General features: G+C 45.2%; 1 protein-coding gene across 3 annotated transcripts in view; it reads left to right on the top strand.

The window, feature by feature from the left end:
• PRKG1 (protein kinase cGMP-dependent 1) overlaps positions 1-18,691 on the top strand; it is a 444,044-nt gene that overhangs the window by 296,047 nt on the left and 129,306 nt on the right. For all 3 annotated transcript variants that reach the window (XR_015259127.1, XM_086752825.1, XM_086752824.1), the window contains exon 5: positions 1,349-1,412. Coding sequence is in view for 2 of the 3 variants with exons in the window: in XM_086752825.1 (XP_086608951.1) it covers positions 1,349-1,412 (64 nt within the window). In the remaining variant the exon portion in view is untranslated. The remainder of the gene's footprint in view (positions 1-1,348; positions 1,413-18,691) is intronic.

The following is an 18,691-nucleotide window of genomic DNA, read 5'->3' as shown; positions in this document are numbered from 1 at the left end:
AGCTCCCCAAAATGTGGAGAGTAACTTTTATGTAGTGATGTGATCCAAAGTAAAAAGTGAAACCTTGCGTGAAAGGAAAACCATGATTTATCTTGGGTTCTCGGTTTAATACGAGAAGCGTAGGACTGTGCTTACCCCATGATAAAGCAGCTCTTGAGCGACCTGTTTTTGGAAACAGCCATGGTAGAGTTCTGTCTGCTGGGCTGGTATTTCCTGGGGATGCGTTGCTAATGAGTCCAGTGATGACAAGCAGTTTTAATTAAAACAGGTAGAGCGCTGCCTTCCTGCCTCTGGAACGTATGCTGTGTCTGTATGTTTTGTTCAGCATCGCTTGGGAGTGTTGGTGAACATCAGGTTTTTTATGGAATATGGAGAACAAGAGAGCCAGGGTGCTGCAGAACGGGAGCTGGCTGAGGTGGGCAGGGACCTCTGGAGCTCGCCTGGTCCAACCCCCCTGCTCGAGCAGGGCAGCCTAAAGCTGGTTGCACAGGGCCATGGCCAGATGGCTTCTCAATATCTCCAAGCACAGAGATTTGAAAACCCTAATGGGCAGCCTGTAAGGTAGTAGAGATCCACCTTCAAGGTCGAGGATACTTGCAGGAGATGTAGACACCCAACTTCCTATCCCTCTTCCTGCCCCAGACTGAATTAAAAAGCTTCTGTGCTGTGGGACCTGTGGTCTCCTCACTGCGGCATTGCCCTATTGCCTCGACTCCGGCCTGGCCTGGGAGACCTTTGCTGAGGGAAATGCTACCAAACAGGAAAAGTTGCCTTTTTGGCGAAAGAAAACAAACAATCTTGGATGTAAAACTCCTGATGAAGTCTTCAATAATTCTAACAGTCCTTCGGTGCTCTTTTGTTGCTGACCCTGTACCCTTCGCAGCTTTGCGCTCTGCATTTTTTATGTCTGTGTGTGGCTTCAGTCTGTCTTTTATCTGTTCCTGGTTACAGCTGATCTTTTTTGGGTTTTTTTTGTTTGTTTGTTTGTTTTTTTTTTTTCTTAGTTTATTTGTGGTGGGGTGGAAGCGGAGCAGGAAAAAAATTGCAGTCGTGCTTTTGACTGAGCAGGTTTGCGGCACAGATTAATTCCAGTCAATCCTTAATTGATTCTTAGTTGATTACCGGCTTTACGAGTGGTTCTCCAGATGTTTACTGCAAGTGGTCTCCTGTCATGAGAAAATACATCTTGGCTGCTGGAAGAGGACCAGATTTCCGTTACATGTGCCGCGTTTCTGGGGAACGCTTGTTCAGGCCCAGATGATGAGGGCGAAGTGTCTCTGGAGGAGAGATGAGAGAATTACGCCATGTCTAGAGGGGTCCATTAATCAAGGTTTCTCTTGTATTGCAGTGTTCCCACATTCCAGAGCCTTCCTGAGGAGATACTTAGTAAGCTTGCAGATGTCCTTGAAGAGGTAAGTGCTTTTAATTTTGAGAGCTAATGAGTTTGGAGTCCACGAGCCTTCTGGTGGCAATGCCCAGGCTCTTTTTTCTGAAAGAACAGCTTCACGATTTTGCTACCAGTTACGGTTGACTGTTCCAGCATGTTGAGATGGCGAGAGGAGCTGTGTGAGAAATGAACCCAGTTTTGAACAGGGCTTACATATTTTTAATTGAATTTCTGTCCAGTTGGGGAGCAAAACAATTGTTTCCTGCCATGTGTGGAAGGGAAACCACCTTCTCCAGCCCCTGTCTCAGTGGTGGAGAAGGAGGAAATGTGAAAACATCATCTCCTTTCAAACTTGATGGGACATTTATGGTAGAGGGCAATGTCATGCCTTAGAGAAGGTGTCATGGAAAAGCCGTTCCCATGAGAGTTGCAGCAGAGAGGGGCAGTGGAATCTATGTTGAGATATTTGGTGGTCTGGATGGAGTTGGGCTTTGTCTGTGTGGCTGTAACTACTATCTCATTAGTGTCAGGCTTTTAAAGAATCTTTATTTTTTAAAAATAAGCAAACAAACAAACAACAAAAAAAAAGCCAAAATCCACAACCACAAAAAAAAACCCACCTAAAAAGAGCCACCAAAAAACCCCAACCAAACAAAAAAAAAAAACAACTTGAAAAACAGCGTCCTACCAAAAAACTCCACCCCCCAAAACCAAACCAAAACCCCCAGCCCTGCCCTGTAAGTGAACATGTGAAATGGACGTTAAATATTTGAGCTGGTTTGTCCACATCGTTTATTCACCTAGCGCTCTGTTCCGGGCCTGTGGAATTGCGTGTGATTTAAATATTACAGCAGCCGTTAATAAAACCTTTCAAGATGTAGCCCTGCGTGATTTAACTGTGGGAGATCTCTGTACGACAGTATTTTATTTATTGCGTGTTGGCTTTTTTCATGCATACCTTGCCATCATGAGCAGCTCTAATAACGATGTTTATGGAAAAATATTTGTGCGTACCACCTCTGCCGTCGATTTTAAGAAACTACGCTGCTGACATTTCAGTTGATTTTCTTTTTCTTCCCCAGCATTGGTAGGACACTGTTATTTCTTTGCCTTTTTATTTAGTGTACAGATAAATTCTGTAATCCAAACAAATCAGACGTTTGTCATACAGAATAATTGCATATTCATAGATAAGCTTTATTCCCTTTGCTGCCGGAGAAGCGTTCAGATTTAGAGAGAAAAGGCACATTAACTCAGTTTGCGATGAATTAAATTTGCCTATCTCAAAACCACACGGAGACAGATAATTTGCTTGGATCGCGTAACCAGCATTAAGCTCCTTATCAAGAGTTAAGGAAAAGAATAAAGTCAAAACTTTTCCAGGGACACTTAAAGTTTGGTGGCGGGGGGTGGGGGGGAAGATACCATTACGAAGATCACACAGGCTGGAGAGGTGGGCCCGTGCCAACCTCATGAAGTTCAACCAGGCCAAGTGCAAGGTCCTGCACCTGGGTCATGGCAATCCCAGGCACAAATCCAGGCTGGGCAGAGAATGGATGGAGAGCAGCCCTGAGGAGAAGGACTTGGGAGTGATGGTGGATCAGAAGCTTAACATGAGCCGGCAATGCGCCCTTGCCGCCCAGAAGGCCAACGGCACCCTGGGCTGTATCCAAAGCAGCGTGGCCAGCAGGTCGAGGGAGGAGATTCTCCCCCTCTACTCTGCTCTGATGAGACCCCCACCTACAGCACTGTGTCCAGTTCTGGAGCCCCCAGCATCAGAAGGACACGGACCAGTTGGAGAGGGTCCAGAGGAGGCCACACAGATGATGAGAGGGCTGGAGCAGCTCTGCTGTGAGGCCAGGCTGAGAGAGCTGGGGCTGTTCAGCCTGGAGAAGAGGAGGCTCCGGGGAGACCTTAGAGCCGCCTCCCAGTACCAAAAGGGGGCTGCAGGAAAGGTGGGGAGACACCCTTCAGCAGGGCCTGTTGTGATAGGACGAGGGGTGATGGTTTTAAAATAGAGGGAGGTAGATTCAGACTGGATATTAGGAAAAAAATTCTCACTATGTGAGTTATAGAACACTGTCCCAGGTTGCCCAGAAAGGTGGTGGATGCCCCATCCCTGGAAACACTCCAGGCCAGGTTGGCCGGGGCTCTGAGCAACCTGATCTGGTTGGAGATGTCCCTGCTCCTTGCAGGGGGGTTGGACTGGATGGGCTTTAACAGTCCCTTCCAACCCAAACCATTCTGTGATTCTATGAAATGAGGCGCAGAAGAAGCATCTGTGGGGATAACTCTGTACCCTTAGGTAGGCTGAGGGAAGCCTGTCATCCCAGTCTGTCCTGGGATATGGCTCCCAGTATCCTACTTGGAAGCACCCTTGTTATTCTCTCTGCATTTGTCTTTGACTTAACATATGATGTTTTACATAACCTAAAAAAAAAAAAAAACCCTGAAAAAAATCACTATACTGTGGTATTGTGCATCTTGTATTTAATGGTATCCAATATATTGAAGCTAAGCGTCAATAACTTGTATTTTAACCTCTGTTGCTGTAACAAGAATTGGATAAAAGTGACTGATTCGGCACAGTCTGAGGCAGGGGGAGAAAAAAAAGTCTTTCTTAATGTCAAGATTTCATGCGGTTTTTCTTTTGATACGGTGCTGTGAATAATGCAACGCTTCTGTCCTACATTCTTTAGTTAAGTTTTTAGAAATTACTTAAAATTCAGAAGCAAGAAAAAATAGCTGGCTTAATTGCCCGTTACCCAAATCAAACTTGGGAATGGCATTATGAAGACAGTGGGGAGGGAAAAAGGGCAGTGTTTGAGAACATAACTTCATGTCTGGAGTTGATGGAAATACTGCAGGTTCCTTAGATAACTCGAGAATTAACAAAACCCGGGGGAATTTCCTTTTCTCTTGCAATGGCTTCTGATTTGTACGAGATCATTCCCCTCAATGAAATTGCTCATAATTTATATACCTGAGAATATTCAGTCCGTTGAGTTCAGTTTTAGGACTTTCAAACACAAGCTACTGATAATGTTGTGGTTTTGCCCAGAAATCTTCTCCCAGGAGTTAGATTGTTGCAGTTGACACCAATCTCAAGGCAGCTTTAGGTTGCACCTATAGCACTTGGCCCAGGACTTGGGAATCTCTACTACACCCTGGCACAGCTCTTCCCAGCACCCAAACCTCACCCTTCTGGCTTCTTCCATTGCATTTTAAAAATTATATTAATATTTCTCAACAGTACGTATTGACACGCCTCGGTGTAGTGTATAGCTGACTTCATAAACGTCTCAAACCATTGGGTGATGATGGCGGTGACTTTCACTGTGGTGGGAAGCCGAGCGTCCCTTCCAGCGCAGAGGTTTAGTTTGGTTGTGATGCCCTCTCTGTGTTGTTCATCCTCGTGCTTGCCAAACGTAATGTGAGAGACAAGTAATATGTTTCTACAGCTCAAGATCTAATTCTTGTTGTACTTGGGTTTTGGTAGCTTGGTGCCTTGAGGAGATGAGGTTTATGTCTGCCTGTAGAATGGTCCTCTCAAATAGTTTGCAGTTGCATGCACAAAGTAAAGCTCCTACAAGATTCATCTGAATTACATGGCAGATTGAGTTCAGCCTAGAGGAGAGGAGGCTCCAGCGAGACCTGAGAGCGGCCTCCCAGTACCCAAAGGGGGCTGCAGGAAAGGTGGGGAGAGACTCTTCAGCAGGGCCTGGTGTGACAGGACGAGGGGTGATGGTTTTAAAACAGAGGGAGGCAGATTCAGACTGGATATTAGGAAGAAATTTTTTACACTGAGGGTGGTGGAACACTGTCCCAGGTTGCCCAGAGAGGTGGTGGATGCCCCATCCCTGGAAACATTCCAGGCCAGGTTGGCCGGGGCTCTGAGCAACCTGATCTGGTTGGGGATGTCCCTGCTCCTGGCAGGGGGGTTGGACTGGATGGGCTTTAACCGTCCCTTCCCACCCAAACCCTTCTGTGATGTTGGGTCAAAATAAATGCCCAGGTTTACAGTGAGCTCAGCCTCTGCTTTGCATGAACGAAGCCGCTGGCAGGGGATAGCTGTTTGGGAGAGATGAGAATGGAAGGGTTAATGGTGCTCACCCTGTGCAAGGGTTGAAGGGGACAAATGCATTGGTTATTCCGTATGGGGAACAATTTTAATCTTTATTTTCTAGTAGGGTGGTGGGTGTCATCCCACCTTTGCTGCATGTCTTGGACGCGAGAGGCAACATGCAGCGCTAGATCCTAGAAGTTCAATAACGACGCTTTTAATGCAGTATTTTCCTCATTTCTCTCCCTTAGTGCCTGCCTTTTCATATTCTTCTTCAGTTGAAAAAGCCCTTCTTGACCTCTCTCTGACTCTTCAAGCGTCATGCCCTGGGCTATTCCTTCCCAAAAAAAAACCCCCGTCGCCCAATGCCTGAGGGCTCTGGTGTGTGTGCTCACAGCTCTGTTGCTTAACAGCATTGAACCAATTGCTTTGTTGTACCGTATTTTTGATAAAGAAACTGAACATGTTTTTTTAAATATTGGAGGATTCACGTAGTTGGCGATGGTAACGGCTTCCAGGATGCAACTTAGATGTAGCTGCATGCCGTACCCCCATCCGCGTGCTGCCTATCTCGGATTAAATACCTGTACGAGCGTTTGTGTGAATTATTTATTGTGTAAATATCTTTGCTCTGGATCAACACAAATCTCCTTTGAAAAACCGTAAAAGTACCTTCTTGGATATTATTTTTATTCCTGGAACATCTGAATAATTTTAGTTTCCTCGGGTGAAAGAGGGCAATTTGTTTACAAATCGCGAGACTCGCTGTAGATGATTAATAGCCAAGCTTAAAAGTCCTTTTTCTTTTTTTATAAACCTTAAACTTTGGAAAATGCGGATGCCTGATCTTACTCTCCCCACTTTTGAAGGCTTCAAAACAATTTATGGTTGTCTTTTCCAATTGCAGACTTTTTTAATTTTTTTTTTAGATTTAAAAGAAAAAAGTCTCTTTTTTTTTTTTTCCCCCTCTGTCATGTATATCACAAAAATAAATGGATTTTTGGTAGTAAACGGTTATTTTCTAGGAATATGTGGCCTTAGCATTATGGCACTTCATTATAACATGGGCAGTTTGTAGCAAAAAGGGATAAAATGTTCATTTATTTTTATTTAGGAGACTAAAACGCGCCAAAACACCCATAGAATAACTTGGAGCAACTGAGGTGCCGTCCACGTTTGGCTGCTCCTGCCAACGTTTAGTGTCCTGTCCTCTCTTGCAGCCCCAAACTGGGACAATGGGGAATTTGGGAGTAAGAGGGAAGAGCATCTTCCCCGGCTTCAGGTCTCCGAGTGTCTTGCCCGGTGATTATCTGGGAGGTACTCAAGTTGCTGGTGGTTTTAATCTTTACGGATTAACTCAGCTCGTTAAATGCCGTTAAAGCCTCAAGGAAGGCGGGTGGCGAGTCTGTAAGAAGTAGATGAAATTGCTGGGATCTACACCGCAAGCAAGAGAGTAAAAAAGGGAATTTGTGGTCATAGAGGAGAAGAACCAAAGAAAATCCCCGAACGCCCAACCTCTGGTATAATTTCTCAAGACGTTTGAAATGTCTGGTGGAAGAGGAATGTTGGTTCAGAGTCTGCATTCCCGGTGTAGCTGAGGAGGGGGGATGAGCTGGTAGTGGGCATGGGCAGTGCTTGGAGACTCCAGTCTTGCATCTCTTACTCTCTTTTCCTTTGTGGCAAAAAGTAGGGATTTCTTTTCCATCTTGAAGTTGATTCACTTTCTGGTAGCCTTTTTCCTCCTTCAGGAGTATCCTTTATGCCATTCAAATGGAAAGCTTATATCCCTGGAAGATTTCTATCTGAAACCAGTAGCTCAGGTAACAATAACTGTAATTAAGGTTGCTAGACCTTATCTCTTTCAAAACCATTTCCAGGTGCTTATGATTTTGATGACTTATCCACTCAATCTAAAATGACTCATTGCGATTGCTGGCCTACAAGTGATTTTTTTTTTTTTTTTTTTTTTCTCTTCCCTCAACTCAAACTGCTAATCCTGTTTCAAAGGAGGAGATTGCTTTGCCCACACGTCCGTCGGAGATGGACTTGTTATCCGGCCGAATATCTGTCCTAGCGCCGTTGAGTTATGTAGGGCTTTCAAGGTAGGGGAAAGGAGCAGGAGATCAGAGAGCTGGAGAAAATAATACTGGATTTAAAAGTTACAAATACGTAGGCGAGGGTTGAATTAAGGTTTCATTGGCGTTTTTCAACTCTGGCATTTTCTAAATCCTGCGTACTTGATATTCCTTCCCTGTTTGGGATTTAGCGTATTAATCCTTATAAGATGTATAAAGTGACAACTGCAATTTCAATTTGGTTAGAAAAATACTGGAGGTTCTTTTTACGTAGATAATGTCAAATCTAAACTACGTCAAATGGATTCTTCTTGTATATTGTGTGTTGAGAACTGTAGATGGCTTTGCTGTACATAAATTCTTGTAATATGTATGTAAGGTGTTTATATAATATTATTAGATAATAAATTACTATTATATATGTATGATATAGATGAAATATAGAAAATCTACATAATATTGTATAAATATATAATTACCCTAAATTAAGAACACTGTCACTTAATTAAAGGTCCCTGTCAAGGGACCTTGACAGGCTGGAGAGGTGGGCCCGTGCCAACCTCATGAAGTTCAACCAGGCCAAGTGCAAGGTCCTGCACGAGGGTCATGGCAATCCCAGGCACAAATCCAGGCTGGGCTGGGAATGGATTGAGAGCAGCCCTGAGGAGAAGGACTTGGGAGTGATGGTGGATGAGAAGCTCACCATGAGCCGGCAATGTGCACCTGCAGCCCAGAAAGCCAATCACATCCTGGGCTGCATCAAGAGGAGCATGGGCAGCAGGTCGAGGGAGGGGATTCTGCCCCTCTGCTCTGCTCTGGTGAGACCCCACCTGCAGCACTGCATCCAGTTCTGGAGCCCCCAGCATCAGAAGGACATGGACCAGTTGGAGAGGGTCCAGAGGAGGCCACACAGATGATGAGAGGGCTGGAGCAGCTCTGCTGTGAGGCCAGGCTGAGAGAGCTGGGGCTGTTCAGCCTGGAGAAGAGGAGGCTCCGGGGAGACCTGAGAGCGGCCTCCCAGTGCCTAAAGGGGGCTGCAGGAAAGATGGGGAGAGGCTCTTCAGCAGGGCCTGGTGTGATAGGATGAGGGGTAACAGTTTGTCCTGGTTTTGGCAGGGATGGAGTTAATTTTTCCTCTCAGTAGCTGCTATGTTTTGAATTTCGTGATGATACCAGTTGTTGTGAATGAGACCAAGGACACTGTCTGGCTTTCCAAGTCTCGCTAATTTGCAGATGCAGGAAGCTGGGAGAAAGACAGACAGCATAATTGACCCAAACTGGCCAAAGAGAGTGTTCCATGCTTGATTGTCATGCTCAGTATATAAGTGGGGGCAGGCGAGGGTGGGTATCTGCCTTCCTGGCATCCATCTTTCCTGCTCGTTTTGCTGGCGTCATTCCCTCTCCCTTGCTGGCTCCCTTTTGCTCCTTTGCTTGCCGCTCGGTTTTGTTTCCGTGATCGCTGCTCGGGACGGGCTGTATCGGTCATTGGGACATCGGGTGGTGAGAAAACACATATCGTTCACTTTGTATATTTTTAATATCCTTATATTCTGTTATTATTGTAGTTTTCCCTTTTATTTTAGTAAATTGTCTTCATCTCAACCCACGAGTTCTCCTTCCTTCCCAATTCTCTCCCCAGTCTCCCTGGGGAGGGGGAGGGTGAGCGAGAAACTGTGTGATAATTCGGACTAAACCATCACAGACTTTTTTGGCACCCAACGTGGGGCTCGAAGGGTTGAGGTAAGGAGAGATCTGACTAGAGTGTGTTAAAGTTGTTACAAGTGTTCATTATTTCGTTTGAGTCCCTGGTCACAATGTTGTACTAGGTGTTCACATGGTTGTGTTATGTCTGTCCTAAGTAGCACCACATATTTCCTTTGGTGCTGTTTATCACTTCTCGGAAATGGATGAGAATTCTCATTTTGATTTACTGGGCACTACCGGCTTATGATATGGTAACATCACTGGTCATGAAATCAGTCTGGTCCTTGTTTTCGGCATTGCTGGCAACTCCGTACTTCGGATGCCATTTGGTAAGAATTATTAATAATCACACATTTTTCTTTTTCTCCCCGGAAAACCAATCTGTGGGGAAGTCAGAGGAGGGTACCTTCCCCTACTCCTTTACACCTTCCCTTTTTCTTTCGAACTAGTCACACCAGCTCTTGAGAATTTTGAATATCCTTGGGATGTGCAAGCCAGCATGCTCCTATTGCTCTGTCTCCTGAATGGGTTTCAGGTTTTGATTAGGATTAAACAACTGTTTAAAAAAAAAATCACCCAGAGATCTGCCTCGAGGTTGGATGGGCAGAGGTGGCACGGCATGTGGGAGGACACAGGCAGGTACCTAGAGAGCTTCTCACCTCCAATGGTCTGGAACTTCGCTCCCAAACAACTACAGAATCCTGATGAAGGGATAGAATATTTGAAAGAAAAATGCCATAGCTATTCTAAAGAGGCAAAGCTTACCGCTTTGTGTTGGGCAATGACTAGTATCTACCAAACACTGCTTAACGTTGTGCAGCACCCTCAGGAAGAAGGGAGGAAAAATCAACCGACCGATACCGTGGCTACTCCAGCCCCAGCGACAGGCACAGCGGCTACTCCAGCCCCCCTCAAAATAGAGGGAGGTCAGTTCAGTCTGGACATGAGGACAAAATTTTTTACGCTGAGGGTGGTAGAACCCTGTCCCAGGTTGCCCAGAGAGGTGGTGGATGCCCCATCCCTGGAAACTTTCCAGGCCAGGTTGGCCGGGGCTCTGAGCAACCTGATCTGGTTGGAGATGTCCCTGCTCCTGGCAGGGGGGTTGGACTGGGTGGGCTTTGAAGGTCCCTTCCCACCCAAACCCTTCTGTGATTCTAATTAACAAGTCCTAGGTTTTCCTTACTCGAATGGTGTGATTTGGCTAGGGAATGCATTTAGGCCCTGGGACTGTCACCCCCCAAATCTCTCCCATGTGCATTTTGGAAACTTTTACTAGAAGCGTTGATACTTCAAAATTTTAATTTAATGCGCTGTGGAGGTCCAAGTCCCAGCAATGTGCTTTCTCCAAAGCTGGGCAGCTCTGATTTGGTGATCTCCTTGATCCCAACGCGTACATCATCGTAGACAAATGGTGCTGCCAAACTATTTCAGCAGTACAAGCAGGGAGAAATGTGTTAAGTACTGCAGGTGGATGATGCCAAGCCTGAAATCTGTGTTCTTCAGCTCGTTGGCTGTGTGTGGAGCACATCTTGGGAGTGTGATCTCAAAATGCCGAAAGCACAGATCGCAGCACTGTCTGCAGCCGTTTCATTAGTGCCGCTCTAAATTTATGTGATGAGGGTTGCTTGCCACTTCCCCGCCCGCCCCTTCCCCAAATATAGAATGTATTGAGTAAGGCACGAACAGTAGAAGACAAACAAAATTCATCTCTATTGCTAGTGGTGCAGGTCCTCATGAAGAGCGGCAATCTTGGAGAAAGCTTCATAGTTTCATTGCGTAGTTCCACTTCACAAGTTGGGCTGGGCAGAGCTGTCGTGTTTCGCCAGCCTTCATGAGAAGATGCCAACCCCTCCTTCTTGCACCACGTTGTGAAATCACTATGGACCAGAAATTCTTCAGATGCCTCCATTTAATTAACCGGGTCTGAATACAATTCTTCTTCTATGCAGAATTGCGTGGCAACAGTGAACAGAACAGGGAAATATGCAGAATTAATTAGCTTTCAGTATAATTAGTATGCTTTTTCTATCTAAATAAGACTGGGGATTGCTCTTGAGTAGAGGAAACCAGATCTAATGGCAATCTTTTGCTGGTCCATCTTGCGGGTGACAGCCATCATTACGCAAAACGTGACGGTAGGTTCTACCTGGACCAAAAGTGGCCAACAGCAGACAAATGTTGATCTGGTTTAGAGGCACAAGCTAGATTTGAGGGGGAATTCAAGGAAGAGTCAAGTGTGTAGCTTAGGAAATACTTTATTATTTATTTTTTCTGATTAAAGCTGGCGCTCTGAGGTATATTTACCAAAGGAGCTGTGGGGTATAGTTAGAGAAGCACTGGCTGTGAAGGCAACAAAATAGATTCAAAATTTCAGCTTGATTTCTACTACTTTTAGTGTTTCAAATGACATTCATGAGAATACAGCTTTATTTTTGCAGGTGCTCCAGGAAAAAAAAATGTTTGTTGGCTCTAGTGAAAAAAAAAGGGGGGGGGGGGGAATAAAATACAGTTAGAGAAAATAACGTGCAGGAGTGCAATAAAGTACTTGGTCTAGAACAGTGGAGTAAAAGAGTATCCTCTTATGTCATTGATAAACTTTTTCTGGCTTTAAACCTATGGAATATGTGTGTATGTGTAGTGCACGTACGCTGTATTTTCTACTGCAAATCACAGCTGTTCAAAGGATTAAAAACCATTTCTTCCAGTGTGAGAAACAAGGAGTGCTGATCTAATTGGCAAATCTCTCTGCTGCCTTCGGTTTTCATCAGAGTACAAAATGCAGATGCATTACCTAAATCTAATTTTAGGAGATATTAGGGAGAAAAAGAGAAACGTAGTCGTTTCTCTGGACATGGTGACACCACCCTGACTGCTCTGTTCTTCTGCAGTGGTAGAAATGAAGGAGGTTCCTTTATGTAGCGGTTGATAGATCTGCAGAACTTATTGTCAGAGGGCGATGCAGATGGAGAAAAGCTTTCTGGATTAAAGAGAAGACTTGGCGCATCCCTTCAGATTGCAAAATTGAGACCCTTGATGCTCAGGCAGAGCTTATAGGCCCAGAGCAAGACCAAGAAGGATCTAGCAAGCTCTTCATACGAGTAATGAAGAAATTTATTAAAAAAAATAATTGCCTGATGAAGTAGCTTGCAAGCAAACTCCAAACCTCATCAAGTGAATGATTGAATCTAACTAGGGCATAATCTTCTATTCAGATTTGAGGTTGTTGTTGTTCCAAAGCAAGCTGAAGGACAACAGGACAAGTTGTTAAAATCAAAATTTACAACCCAACTGAATAAGCCTTTTAGTTCTCCCATCCTACTAAAAAAGGCGTGTGAGTATTTTGATGGTTTCCATGGCCACTCTGTCCTAGGGGAAATTAAATCCTGAAAAACTAAATGAGATTATGCTGATACAAGGCACATTTTTTTTTTTTCTTCTGCTTGTTTGGGATCTGGCAGCCAAGGTGCATCCCAGCGCACTTCTTTTGTTCGGTGGAGCGGGGTGGTAAGCCGCCTTTGGGCTATGTGATGCCCAAGATAAACATGGCTGAATATTTTTCTGGTTCGTATGACCGTGGTTGAGGAAAAGAGGGTGCTGCTGGTTAAAATAAAGGTGCTGGGAAGTCAAGGTGTAATCACATCCTTGACTGGTTGGCTCCTTTTTCCTCAGTTTCAGTGCTTTTCTAGAAAGTGTGTGATGCAGGAAGTGCTGGAGCTATCTATGCCAACAAAGAATGAGACTTGGCTGGATTTAACAGGCAAAAAAAATAAGACTTTGCTTTAAAATAACAGGGTTTGTGCTGAGAAGCTCCTCTGAATGAGTTTTTCTTTCCTAGTTTACTTGGGCTCCTTGCTGGTGGTAGGTGAGCTCTGGTTTGAACTGTTGGCATCAGTGGGAACTAGGGGTTGAGCCATCCTTAAATGAAGCCCCTCGTCAAGCGAGGGGTTACTTCTGCCGCTACTGAGCAGAAGCGGGGAGAGGCGGTGGGACAGGAGCTCCTTTGTCTTGGCCAGGTTCATGTGGATGGTGGTGTGGTGGAAAGGGCAGAGACTGGTTGGTGGCACTGATGAAACAATGACTAAAACCATTGCATGCGAAGGAGTACCTTAGACCCTGGATGTGAGTATTTTTGTGTACAACTAGGGCGATCTTCTAGTACTGGAAGTAATGATCCTTTTTTGTTTCTTTCATGTGCTTCTCTAGAATAAATTACGATTGTGTTGTGCTTATCACAGGAATATTTTCATTAGAAGCAGTGTAATATTTCTACCTTGGCAAAATGTGTTAAAGGTTAGTTTTGAAATTCTTTAAGGCACATTCATCTTTCTTGGGCTCACTTTCTCTTCATATCTCACCCCCTGGCTGTAAGGGGTCTATTGAGGTCTCATGAGCGTTGGTGTTGTGGGGTTTGCTGTGCCCTGCCTTCAGTTCGGCAAGAAGTATTCTTTTGTCCCTGATGCACCTTGTTCCCTACGAACATCTGGGCTAAGTCCTCTCCTGGCTTTTAAAATCGTAGCTGCAGGCCTTGCTTGCTGGGACCGATCTTGTTCCCGTCTTCTTCCATGAGCTGTGGTAGGCCAGCTGGGTCTTTCTCTTGCCCTTTCTCCACGGAATCTCTGTTGCCTTTCCTTCCCCAACCCATCCTTCTTGTCGTTTACCATCAAAACCCTCTTTTCTCCAATAAAATCCCAGTAGTGAACACGCGTGGAGCCACTTCCCTGACTTCCACCTGCGCAGCATGAATAACAGATTGGGGTCTTCCTATGGTGGGGAGTGGTTGGGTGTTTGCCGATGAGCGATGCGGACCTGCCTGTCACAGAGGGCTTCTGCCCAACACGCTTTGTAGTCAGGGCATTATGTTCTCTTTTTAACTGATTTTTATGAAATTAATTTAAAATTCTCTCAAGAACCAGCTTGCGTTTATACTGAAAATCCCAGTGGCTTCAGAGCGATCTTTTTTTGGAGGCTTTCCACAGGGAGCTGGATTCCTCTGGAGATGGCAGGATTTTATTGTTATTTAATTTACCATTAGAAGTTCTACTGCCCTTTTCTCTGGGCTTAATTCTGAAACCACAAACACAGGATCTGGGTCGGGTTTTTTCCCAGTGCGGATTGTAAAGTCTGCTGAAGTTATGCTGAAAGACCCCAGCTGGAGAATTACGTCTCCTGTGGCCATCCGAAGCACATGGATATATGTATTAATGTAAATCTCCTTGAGAACCCTGAAGGGCACTTGGAAGGGTAGGAGTTTGGGGTTGTGAAGCGAGATTTCCTCATCTCAGTGGGCAGAAAAAGCCACTCCAGCAATGATGTGGTTGCCACCGTGGCCCACATGGTGCTGGCACCATTGGCAACCAGTTCCCAGCAGAAGAGAGGAAAATACCTGCAGTGCTGCTTTGAGTATTTTATTTTTATTATTTTCAGTAACAGTGGTTTGAGTGGATGTTGAAGCTCTCTGTGATAAGACACTAACTTATAAATCTGCCGTACGTCACGTTGCCGCTCTCAGGTTATGCAGGCTTTTGGCCCTAAGCATTTGCTTTTTGACAGGTTGGATTAAACCAGCTCTGGCCTGTCTGGAGTGTATTTTATACTCTCCATAAGCGGATTCTTCAGACGATCTGTCACAGCTATAAAAGAAATTTTTTAAAATGAAATTGTTTTTCGTTGGTAATCTTAGATGTTCTCCAGGGTTTCATAGATATGGGGGAAAAAAAAAAAGATTTGAGTAAGTCCATAATTTGTCACTTGCACTTGCAGATCTGCGGACTCTTAGGGTTGGGGTTTTTTTTGTTTGTTTTTAAACACATGAGATGGATGTGAATTTTTTTAATAGCATGTAGGACATCAGGGGAGGTCACAGGACACAGCTCGGGGGGATCCAGGTAAATATCTCATCCCTGATCCAACCATGTGCTTAATTTTCCTGTGCCCCTCAGTTTACCCTTTCCGGTTTTAAGAGGGTTTGTGGCATATGTTCGGGCAAAGCACGCGTGCATTCTGTTTTTCTGTGCATTCATTGCTGCTTTTTGCTGCAAACCGGTCAGGGCCAAGGGGTTGGTGGTTGCCCTTCACTTCTGTTGAGCAAATACAATATATTCCATTGAAATTGAAATATAATTTGGATTTGTGGCTCTGGCGGTTTCCCCTGCAGCTGATGTGGGCTCAGAGGCCCTCTCCCCAGCAGGCCCCGGCGCCGGGGCTGCTGCTGTCAGTGGGATGTGGGCCCAAACCACCGCTGGGGTATTTCCGTTTCTGTCTGGGTAAGTTTAAAATGGAACTAGAAACCTAGATCAGATGTTAGGTAAGAAATTCTCATCTAAAAGTCTGGTTTGTTTGTTTTTTTTTTCTAGTGGTGTATTGGCAACAAGGTGCAGCAGCATCTTGCCCAACATGGTGGGCAGAATATAGATTAATCTAGCAAATGCTTCTCTTTTAGAATATAATAATGATGATTTGACTACCGATGTTAAGATAAAACAAAGCTGTATAATGTTAATGAGCAACATCTATGAAAAAGTAGTATGGATATCTCTAACCGTCCTGGTTCCTCCTGCGTCAGCTGCCTGAGCTCAGGCCTAGCAGCCTGGTTCGTATGGAGTGTCTCTGGGGCCTGGTACCAGAATTTTTAAAAAAATGAGCTTTTTGACCACCCTGAGCTCGCTCAGCCACCTAAAGATTTACCAGATGGATCTCCACATGGTGAGGTGCTTGCTCAGTGTCGTGGCTTTATGCAGGCACGGGGGAGAAGGAGGGTGGGGCAATACGCTTGCCTGGTTCGCTTCGTTTTTGTTGTTACGAACCAAAGAAACAAACTCCAGCCTTCTGCGCATTTGAAAATATTCTGTGATTTCCATTCTCTAACCCCGAGCAGGCTGAAGCAGAAGTGAATCATTTCTAATAAAACTCCTTTTATCTGTGAGGCGCAGACAATGCGCTTTTTATCTGTAAAAGCAGAAAAATATAATTAGCAATTATATTAAAAACTATTAATTAACTTGATGGGTGTTTTCCCGCTGATTTGCGCTTTATGCCGCCGCGTTCTCCTATACCGTTGCCCACAGTGACACCTGCTGGCATTCTCAGCAAGGATGTAGCCTCATGAGCAAGTCCTGCAAGGGATTAATTAGGAAAAATGAAGAGGATGGTAAATGTCATCATAGAGGCACCTGTGTCTGCCCAAGGAGCAGCTCTGGGCCACCGAACTTTGAATGCTGGCCCCCTCCTTTCCACTGGGACATCAAGCGTGGGGGTGGTCATGAAATCCCAGCTTTGTGCTAGGCAAAAATTTTTGCAGTGAGAGTGGTGGAGCACTGGCCCAGGTTGCCCAGAGAGGCAGTGGATGCCCCATCCCTGGAAACATTCCAGGCCAGGTTGGCCGGGGCTCTGAGCAACCTGATCTGGTTGGAGATGTCCCTGCTCCTTGCAGGGGCGTTGGACTGGGTGTGCTTTAGAGGTCCCTTCCCACCCAAACCATTCTGTGATGGAGATCAAGCATTAAGATGGGGAGATCCTCCTTCCTGCCCCAGACCTTGGTGGCCTCTCAAAATACACCCTGCCTGGCAGGTGGTGCTTTTTTCAGGGAGTTTATTTTCCTTGGGAGATGAACTTGCCCACACTCCCTTGAGTAGCTGTCACTTTTGTGCCTGTGTGTTATTAAACATTCAGTTAAGCTCTGGGGGATATATTTGGACTGACTTATTTTTTCCCACTGCTGGTGCGGTATTTGCTGTATCTCCGAGTTGTAATAACAGTAATTGAAAAGTGTCTTTATGATAGCAGAAAGGTATTTCACTCTTAATCCGTGAAATGGTGGGTGTTGGGGATCTTAATAGATAACCACAAGACTAAGTTGGCTGTTGGAAGGGAGAAGGGCACTGGAAATGGAGTTACTGCTGTGAGAAAATGCAAACGGCCTTATTTCTGTACTACGCAGAACGCAGCAAAACACCCTTTGAGATAAGTTTTCTTATTTACATGTTTAATACCTCGTGGCTTTCTCTCCTCCTTAATAGGGAGTTTCACGTGAAGCCCCCTAACGTGGGATTTCTTACTGCTGTAGTGGTCAGAACTTGTTGGTCCGATTGGGCTTGCGAGGGGACGCGAGGCCTAAAGCAGTGGTGGATGATTGTGGAAAGCCTTTTCGTTTGCCTGTGTATGCATCGTTGGGTTAGATGATGGGGGTTTTGGATTTGGCTTTGTGTGTTTTTTGAGGATTAGCTGATTCACACAGTTCCTTCTGACCCTAAAAAGGGAAGAAATTCAAATATTTATTCATAATCTTCAGAGCTTCAGGGAGTTAAGCACAGCTTGGAACCTCTGCCTCTCGTTTGAAATCTTTGGGGATTATGAAAATAATGCTGGGACTGTATTTGGGGGTTGTACACTAATTTTTGGGTATGTGGCTTCAGACTCTGTAGTAATCGAAGCAGGATGAAACTCATCATCTCGAAACGTTGTCACCAAAAGTTGTGTAAGTTCAGCTTGGCGGTGAACCTCTTTGTAGAGCATTCCTGTAGCAGATCTATCTTCAGTATGCTTTTTTGGAGCATGCTTGTCATAGATCCGTCCTTGCCTTGAAGGAAGGGTTGGACTGGGATGGGCTCCGTAACCTGCTGATTCCTGGCAGATCCTTGCCTGTATTGCAGAGCGGAAGGTAGCACCACTACTGGGATGATTGGCATTGATTATGGGTGTCTGGAATGAAACCAAGGTGTGGGCTTTCATCAAAAAATCTCATGATCAAAACGTATCAAAACACAAGGGATGGTGAACATGGTGAAGAAGCCATCTGTTTTTCTCTGAAAAAGGTTTTTATTTTGGATTACTTGTAGTCAGACCTCGGAGATGTGTTGAGGACGAGAAGAAAACTCAACTTCGCAATGGCTAAATGCTCATTGTCCCTGGCATCACACGCCAGATGGAAGGTGAAGGGTCGGAGCGCACTGGGTCAGGTTAGCGTCTCCCCAAGCCTCCTGCTCAATGCGCTAAAGAGCACTTTGATCCCCTCCTAGAGTTATTTGATTCCCTGTCAGCAGCAGGCGACTTTGGTCACAGATGTCGAGCATCAGAAATGAAATATTAGACGCTGTCGCACCGCCGTATGCTCGGGGGCTGTGGGACGGACAGGCCACTGCGGTGTTTGTGGTTGGATTTCTACCAGCTGGGGTGTCAGGAGGTCACCTGACCTCAGTATCCCCACAAAGTGGGGGAAAACCCTCCCTGAAAGCCAGCTGTATGTTGGGAAGGGCTGAAACTCTGCAGGCCGCAGGCTTCTTGTGGTCAGCCAAGTCTGTCTTTGGTTCTTCAGCTGAAGGTCATGGAAAACACACTCTTACTGGAGATGATTCTCCTTCAGGTGCCCTTCCTTCATTCAACGTTGCACTTGTGCTGAATAGTAAGACTCTTAAGTATCTCAAAATTAATATAAAATGAAAATAACTGGCTGTATGGGTTATTTGG

The sequence above is a fragment of the Chlamydotis macqueenii genome, chromosome 7 (assembly GCF_036417535.1).
Source record: "Chlamydotis macqueenii isolate bChlMac1 chromosome 7, bChlMac1.mat, whole genome shotgun sequence".
Classification (NCBI taxonomy): Eukaryota; Metazoa; Chordata; class Aves; order Otidiformes; family Otididae; genus Chlamydotis; species Chlamydotis macqueenii.
The sequence above is the reverse complement of the archived record's forward strand: the minus strand, read 5'-3'. Positions and strand labels throughout refer to the sequence as shown.